General features: G+C 41.9%; 1 protein-coding gene across 1 annotated transcript; it reads left to right on the plus strand.

The window, feature by feature from the left end:
* Positions 1-701: 701 nt before the first annotated feature.
* Positions 702-7,625, plus strand: UPK3A (uroplakin 3A). The gene is made up of 6 exons (XM_054185960.1): positions 702-771; positions 1,613-1,768; positions 4,523-4,802; positions 5,980-6,062; positions 6,528-6,660; positions 7,523-7,625. Exons 1-6 carry the CDS (start codon positions 717-719, stop codon positions 7,608-7,610), a joined length of 795 nt encoding a protein of 264 aa, XP_054041935.1. The 5' UTR covers positions 702-716; the 3' UTR covers positions 7,611-7,625.
* Positions 7,626-8,700: the final 1,075 nt, after the last annotated feature.

The raw sequence follows: 8,700 nt of genomic DNA on the forward strand, positions 1-8,700 counted from the left end.
AACTAATAATTTTGTAATCTCAGCTCTTTTGTAATAGACCATTTGTAATAGCAATTACTTATCAAGACTATTTTCAGTTGAACAGTTCGGTACAACAGGTCAGATTCAGCTTTGCCAGTAGTTTGCTCTTTGTGTAGTTGCCCTAATTCACATTAGGGTTAACGAGAAGCAGAAGGCTTATGTTTTTCAGGATGTAAGCCAGGAAACACAATTCAGAAGGCAACTGTAACCTCTGTTAAAGCTTCCCAAATTCAGAGCTCTGAATCAGAACTGTCCATGATGCAGACTGGATGCAAGGTTCAGATATTCAGTTCCAAATTTTCCCTACCTGAGAGATTCCAAAAGTTTTTAGACAGAAGAAGGTAAAGAACAAAACCACCTATCAATGACACAGATCGGGGGAAAAACTCTCTTTCCACCCCTAGCACTGCTGAGAGCTACACTAGCACCCAATATCAGGTGGAAATCAAACCTGCAACACCCTTCCTCACCTGGAAGCAGATAATAACTGGGGGCGGTGGGTGACACCTGACCAGGAGGGGCAATAAGCATACAGGGAGGTGCTGGGGGAAGGGTCAGCTCCTAACTACGGGGGCCTTGTGAAAAGGAGCAGGTGTGGTTGACTTCAGGGAAGGAGTAGATGGGGGAGCTCTTCAGTAGGGGCTGCCTCCCAGCACTGTTTTTCCCTTTGTGGCAGGTTTCTGGAGGGCTCAAGTATGTGCAGCCGTTGGGTTGTATTAGCCTTTTACTGCTTGGGACAGCTGTGTGCAGGTAAAGAGGCATCTATATGCAGCTTCTTCTCCTATTTTGTTGCTCCTCTGTTTTTATCTTTTCCCTTTCTGTTTTTCTTATGGTTTTTTTTTTTTGTTTTGTCATGGGTATCAACTCTCTGCTCTAGAACCTGTGTTGGGAGGGTTTACAGCTTCAAACATGTATTCTGCTGGAAGATTGTTAAAGTGTGTCTACAGCTAGGCTGGGAAGCAGGAGGAGCTGCTGAACCTCTCTCTTTGTTTTTAGTTAATCTTTCTCCAGAGACTGGAGATGAGCTTGTGTGGGGAGGGAGGAAGTGTCTGATATGAACTTTATTCTAATACCACTTGCTCTCTCCAGTGCCCCTCCCAGACAGTTTTCCTTTCTGTAAGGCTCTGCTAAATCTCTCACTGCATATGCTAACAAGTGTGGTCTTAAAAACCTTATTAAGACTCCTTGCTGGTAAAGGATTCGAGAACTGACTACAGCTTCTGCTGCTGCCACTGCAGGGGGAAGGCTGTACGTGGGACCCTAAAAACAGAGGTTCAAGTCTCTCCTTTAATGAGGCTTTGCATTTGTCCTTTTGAGGTGATGTGACCAGCATGTTGTAGGAGTAACACCCCTTACTGCCCTCCCCAAATCCCTGGGTTCCCCATTTTGCATTAAATCAAAACCACTAACTCTCAAACTTTCACAGGACAGGTAGGCTGTTTCCTGCTCAGCTGCAGTTCACATCCCCCTTTTATGCTAGTGTTTGTTAGCACTGCCAGGTCCTCCCTTCATGAGTCAGAGCTTGCAGAGGGAGAGGAGAAAGACTTTTTTTTTTTTTTTGGTACACTTTTTTTCCTAATTTCTCTTCTAGGTCAAAGCCTGAAACCTCAGATTGCAGCCCCTGAGCTTGCTACAAACAATCCCACTCTTACTACAGTTGCTCTAGAAAAACCTTTCTGTATGTTTGACAGCTCGCTGTATCCAAATAAATCTTATGTCATCTACTTGTACACAATGAAGGAATCGGGTGAGTATCCAGCATTACGCCTCTCTGGTAGATAACTGCACGATGTGGTCATTGCACACAATTCTTCACAGTTTGATGGGTCAGAATGGGGGAAAAGGGGAAAAGAGGAAAATCTGCAGCTGTAAGTTATGTGCAAGCTGAGCCTCTGGTCTCAGTTTTCTCTGGGGTATAATTATAAAATATAATATAAATAACCGCAGTATTTCAATAAGGCTGATTAATGACAGTGTTAGTACTGTGTTAGCTGACCCCAGTAGGTGTGGAGCAGCACTATCAGCTATAAACATTTGCCCAAATCTTGCTAATGAAACGAAGTGATCCACAGTCCGAAACCTTATCTTTGTCTAAACATGAATACCTTGTATAAAAGCCTGAATTCACCTAATTAAACCTGCTGAGAGAAACTGGGTAACTGCTGCTGTTTGCTTCATAGTTAGGGTAACCAGCCCTTGCAAGGACTACATTGTTTTTTTGTAGACATAGACAAGTCATGCTAGACTTGTGGTCAAAGATGCCTGGCCCATGGGTTCATTCATAAAATGAATTTCATAACTGCTTGGCAATGAAACATTTCTGGCAGTGATGAAGAGCTGCCTTCTCTGTTCCCTGCTGTTCTGGCAGACTGTTTTGAATGCCAGCTAGAGCTACTCCATAAACTGACAGAATTAAATTACTTCCTTATATCAAACCTCCTTCCCTGAAAGCTGTATGCAGCTTCCTTTTCTGAGTGGCACAGAGAAGAGATCTTGAGGGGGGCGGTAGAGAAATTGGGCAACAGCCAAAACAGTCTAAAATTTCCACTGCTGATTGCTGCCACTTTGGACAGGTGGAAGGAAGAGGCCTTAGACAGGTAGAAACCATAACCAGAGACGCCATCCCATATAGCTAGCATAGACAATTGTGAATGCATGGCCTCCTGAGACACGTCCCAAGACTGAAGTGCGCATCTTTGTGCATATTAAACAGACTACAAGTGCATTATAATTCTATAAAAGGCTACACTGACCTGATAGCCTAGTTACAACTGCAAATGTGCAAATCTATTTGTTGTTTTCTGTTAGAAACTACATCAGCCACCCTATCTTCTGCAGATTCTGTGGTAAAAGCTTCCTACTCAGATGGGTGAACCTCTACGAAAGAGGTCATGTACAGAGAAATCTTTGCTGCTGCTTTTAAGGCAAGCAGATGCAAACTTGTTACTTGGCAGACTGGGAGGAATTTTGTTTGGATTTGTCTCTGGTCTGCAGAGAAGCAAATTGGCTCACCCTTGGATGCCTCCTGGAGCAGGGAGAAGAGAAATTTAAGAGAATTTAATTTTCTTTACACCTTATGTTCAGCTCTGCTGGTAAGGAAATGTGTCAGCATACTACACAGCTGATGGTCTAGTAAATGTCTGAAGAAGTAATGTAACTTTTAGCTTTGTTCTTGTTAATGTTGCTATCAGACTTGATCTACCTAGTAAAGTTTAAACAAAAAAACAAAACCCAACAAAAAAACCCAACCCTTCCAAAACCCAAATGATAGTAATAATTTAAAAAACCAACACCAAATCAAACTTGCTTAGGCATTAGCTCTTACTTGCTCATCACAACTAGGCTAAGAGTTATTGACATGGAGACTGGGAGACCAGGAAGGCCTAGCTGTGAGAAATATTATAAGTTGGGAAGGCAAGCCTAAGAATAGAGCATGTCTTAGCTAGTATTTGCTTTCATGTTATTGGCTCTCATTTAAGAGAGGGGTGTCAGGGCTCAACTAAATTGAGCACTGACCCTCAAGTTGTATTTCTAACCTGTGCTAGAAACTTTTCTCTTTCAAAACAGGTATAATTTTGCATTGTATCATTGCTAAAAACTTCTCATGACCAAGCAGTTGCAAGAACTCTGCTCTGCCTAGAGCATGGCAGAACACTTCCAAACTGAAGTAGTTCCCAATGTACTGCAGCTTTGGAAAAAATGGCATTCCTTTGCTGCTGACAGCACTGAACAGCTGGAGGGGGCTCCCAAAAAAAATTTAAGCCACAATTGCAGAACTTGGTAACATCTCTTGGGGACTTGTGCCTTGGCTTTGCAGCAGGAAAGGTCTGAGAGCTGCAACTGAGCTTCTAAACTATGCTGTAGGGCTGGGTGCAGACCCACACTTTGCTTGAAGCTGTAAGGACTTTCAGACTTTCCGTGGCACACTGTCTGGAAGCACTGGCATGGCTGGCAGGCCAAAAATGTAGATACCACATCTGTTCATGCAGCCCCTACGCACTTGTCTGCATACTGTGTGGTTCTGGGAGGTCCAGCTGTTGGGTGACCAGAGGTCTGAGGGTTTGTGCTTGAGGAGATGGGAGAGTTGTGGCTCTAGAGGTACTCTGCCTTGGCTATAGTATCAAATCTGAAATGGCAGGACTTACTGGATGCTTACTGGAGCATTGTGGGGTATGGGAGAGGAGCAGGCTTTGGGGGAGTCCCCTCCCCACTGCATCAGGTTTTCCTTGGAAAAGAGGAATTTTGTGAGGGTGGCTACTAAAAAGTATTGCTCTGAGGTATGCTTTGGATCCTTTACAGTTTCTGGTGGATGAGCGTCAAGAGCTTCATCAATAAATAAGGAGGAAGGGGTAGGATCACTACACAGCCAAACTGGTAGCTGATTTTTGGTTTCTCTTTCGGGTGTTTTGGGGTAGAGTAGCAAGTTGACGAGTAAATACAAGGTGAATAGAAAGGGCTGAACTAGTTCTAACAGCCTTGTTAAAAAACATCTCTCCTGCAGCAAGTGCAATAAGCTCCCTAGTGACCACCACCAACAGCAAACCACTCAACAGCACGTTCCAGCAAACAAGCGGGGGAAAACTTGGACCTTACAAGGCTGCCATGTTCAATGTACCCAACTGTGCTTCGCCTCCCAAGTTCACTGATGTAGGAGATGTCAACAAAGTTTCTGATGTCCTGAAACAATACCTCTTCAGAGTTGGGGATGATGGGAGCTGTTTATATGACCCAAACTTCCTAGCTGTCTGTAACCCACCTCTTACACCAGATACAACATACAGGTATAACTTTCATTTCTTACAAGGCGATTACTGCTTTTAAACACAAGAAACAAAACTGAGACTGTGATGTTCCTTTATAATGGTACAGTGTGAATTGAAATGGTCTAATGCAAGGGTAGTTATGCAGATAGCTTGGCTTTGGACTAGCATCCCACAGATGGCGCTCTAGCAATGGTGAGCTCTGTTAAATTAAATTCAAGGATTAATAGGAAAATTCACGTGTGAACTCCTGGATCTATACCTGTGTTGGAGTAGGTAATCCTGTGACAACATCTGATTAGAAACTGCTGGTAGGAAAGGACTGGAAAATGATGTTGAGACTATTCACCATGTATTTTGTGTTAGATGATTCTGCCAAATTGCAGACATGGATCTGGCTCTGCTTACTTTGTTTTGATGGGAATCTGGGGAGCCAAAGTTCTCCTTGGTCTCCAGCTCCAAGAAGCTCCTAATGTGACTGCAGACTTCCCAGTGAGGGCCAGGTGGCTTGCAGACTTGTCTGACCCCTGTTGTCTGTGGAAGCTGACCATCTGGGGAATATGGGCACCCTGACAGCTGTTATTCAAAACACTTTCTTTGCTGTTGCCAGCTGTTTAAAAGCCATAGTAAAAACGGCAGTCGTGTGGACCCATATCTGCTGCAGAGACCTAATGTGCTTCTGAAATAAAATACTATGGGCTCTTAGTTTGGCAAAAAATGTCTTGCCTCCTCTGTCCCTTCAGGACATTTCTAAAAACTCAGACTATTGTGGAATGGAAACTTAATTTCTTTGCCAAATCTGATGTTGGTCTGTCTCTTCAGTGCTCTCTTCTAACAGGGAAAGTGCCAGAGATCTCTATTGTTGGACAAAACTTTTGACTTCCACATGGAAATCAAAACCACTTGCTGTCTTAAATAATGAGGCTTTTCACAACAGGGAATAGCAAGCTGGGAAAAACTGTTGTTGGAAAGCTCACAAGAACAAAGTGCAAACTGTGCATGACATAGCACAGAATGCTTTTCCATAATTAATTCTATTTGCTTTTTATACAGTCTCTGGAAATAGTCAGTTACCTTTGACTATCTCCATCTAATTCTTTGACAAAACCTGAAGTCTGAACAGCTAATCCAGTATCTTAAATGTTCTAGTAAGGAAGTTCAAATTTGAAATACCTAATTTAACACTTTTTCCCCACAGGTTTAAATATGTGTTGGTAGATAGCACTGAAGGTATCATGAAAGACCAAACTCTTTGGTCTGATCCAATCAAAACCAGAAGAGGTAAGTCTGTGGCTTTGTTCAGGTCTTTTGAGTAGCTGTGCTTGCCTTAAAACGCTACTGGTCTATGAGTAATACCTAGTCCTTTCCTAAAGTTTTAGCAATTTTATCAGCCTTTCAATATTGGAGTAGCAGACTTAAATATGGAATAATTCCCTACTTCTTTTGTATACTTCAAGTAAAGATAAATTTGTACATAGGGTTTCAGATTTTATCCATGTCATGGTATCTGGTGCTGTTGACATTTCTCAGTAATACATATATTTGTCATACTGGCTAACCTGCTGAGTAAAGCTTAAACTCTAAATGCTGACACTGAGTCTTAAACCCATTTCCCGTAAATTATCTAAGAGTTCAGGTATAGACATAACCAGTTTGCCTCTCTTAAATCATCAACTTTCTCCTATTTGGTGGGGGTGTTCATGGTCAAAAATAGATTGCAGGAGCATTCTTTCCATGTTTTTCTAGCTAAACTTCCCTTGAAAATTGATACCTGGCCTGGTCGAAGGAGTGGAGGCATGATTGTCATTACATCAATTCTCAGTGTTCTTGTGTTCCTTCTGCTTGCTGGCCTTCTTGCTTCTGTGTCCTCTGCTGTCATGTAAGTACTGCTACACTTTTGCAACTTCCAGTAAGAGTGCCTAAACCCTTAGTCATCAGCATTCTTCCCTATGGCTCCAAGCTACTGTTGCTTGTCTGAGATGACAGACCAGATTGTTACCTCCAAATTTTGAAGTTCATAACAGGAAAAGGCTATCATAATGTTCCCTAAGATCAGCAGCTCTTTTAACTATTACACAGCCTTAAGCTTACTAGCTGCCAGATTTTAGTAAGGACAACTAGAAAAAAACCAACAAACAATAGTAGAGTTGCACATACTTAAAGCCTGTATATTCTTTCTTACATTTGCAGCTTTCCATCTATTCAAGAGTTTGGAAACTGTCTTGAGGAGTGCAGGCATTTGTAGAGATTACATAATATCCTAATTAATGCCCTGATTTTTAATTTATTTTCCACCTCCCCAGGAGAAATAAGTCACCCCTTTGAATTAATAAGTGAGGCTTTGCTGGAGCTGTATAACTGAACTAGTGTATGCATGTTCCCTAGTCTTCTATGCCCCCTGCCCTGGGAAATCAACAAGGCCTGACTGATTCAAACTGAACTTCTGGAGCAAATGAACTAAATTTTAGAAATGGTGGGCATCAGGGCTGCTAACACTCACTTCTTTTGTTCACTTGAAAATGATACGAGTGCTCTGTATTCAGCCAGCTCTGCCAGGCTCTCCTGGATCGAAGACGTGGAAAGCAAAAACTTCATTGCAAATTATTATTAAAAAAAAAAATATCTATGGGCTTCTATGATGCTAAATGATATAAGTAGCAATCAGCCTTTGCAAAACATTGTGACAGTAAGCTCTACTCAGTCTCTGCTGGAGCTTAATAAGCCTTTCATTTGCCCACCAGGGGATCAGAAGCAGCTTCTGCAGAGATAAAGCACGTGTCTCAGACCATTCAACAAAGTGAACCGAGACCACAGTTAAGCTCTGAGTGAACAACCTGATTCAAGTGAAGGGTGGAAATGCAACTGAATCACTACAAGTGCAAGACTTACAGAACTGTCTGTCCTACTTAACACTAGTCCAAAACAAGCTACTGTACGTAACCAGGCAACTGAAGATGAACGTCATAGATGAAATAAGGACAACTTTTTTGAAGTCTTGCAGTATATGATATCCTGTCTTCTCCTAATGAGATTTGGTTTAGTTAATTGCCTTGTATAGCACAAATCAAATGCCTGGACTGAAGAAAGAATCTTCACAAGATCCTTCAGCTTCAGTGGTGAGATCAGAGGTTGTGTAATGTATACATCTCATCTGCAGTAAGCATTACTGCAGATCTCTGATCTGCTTCTCATGATCAGATGAACATGATGTAGCCATTTGTGTCTCAACCTTTCTGTATAGTAATCGATGAGGAATTAAAGTAAACCAGGCTGCTTTAGAAAAAGATGTTCTTTGAGAAAACTAGGGATTAAAAGGTAGACAACACAGAGCTACTGCTGCTTCCTGAGGATTTAGTCACTATTTGTGTCATAAGAATTCCCCTTTTTCCTCTCCTTCCCTAAAAGAAAGCAAGCAAGTTCCAATTGCCCTGTATGTAGCAGAGTAATTCTGATCGTGAATACTTAAATGCCCTCAAACAGCTTTGCAAGAATGAAAGCTAACAAAATTGCTTCAAGGAAGGTGTGTTCTTTCTGAGCGCTGTAGAATTTGTTGGTGGGATAGTAAAGAGGAGATACTGCTTTAATGGGAAACATGAGTATATTCATTGTTGCCAGGCTTAGCCTCACTTCTGACCTTTACCTCAGGCAGCAGCAAGCCAGCACTTTTCATGTCTTAATATCTAGGTTGGTGATGCTTTTCTGAGCTAATTCTCTTCATTTCATGAACTCAGTTGATGATGAGAAATAAATTCTGAATTCTAAATTCCAGTTGATGATTAGGAAAAAATCTTTGCTTCAGGTTTGAGTTATGTACTGCTTTTTTCCACTGATGGCAGCTTCCCTCTCTACAACATCCAGTCTCTACAAAAGACTTGAGGAAGACCCAACTTCAAAGCCCTATCTTATACCTCTTGAGTAT

This window comes from Rissa tridactyla, chromosome 1 (assembly GCF_028500815.1).
Source record: "Rissa tridactyla isolate bRisTri1 chromosome 1, bRisTri1.patW.cur.20221130, whole genome shotgun sequence".
Lineage (NCBI taxonomy): Eukaryota > Metazoa > Chordata > Aves > Charadriiformes > Laridae > Rissa > Rissa tridactyla.

Excerpts from the sequence above, each read along its gene's own strand:
- UPK3A (XM_054185960.1), top strand. The coding sequence starts at position 717 with ATGTGCAGCCGTTGGGTTGTATTAGCCTTTTACTGCTTGGGACAGCTG. Across the intron at positions 1,769-4,522 it reads GTACACAATGAAGGAATCGG|CAAGTGCAATAAGCTCCCTA; the intron begins GTGAGTATCCAG and ends TCTCTCCTGCAG. Across the intron at positions 6,063-6,527 it reads TCCAATCAAAACCAGAAGAG|CTAAACTTCCCTTGAAAATT; the intron begins GTAAGTCTGTGG and ends ATGTTTTTCTAG.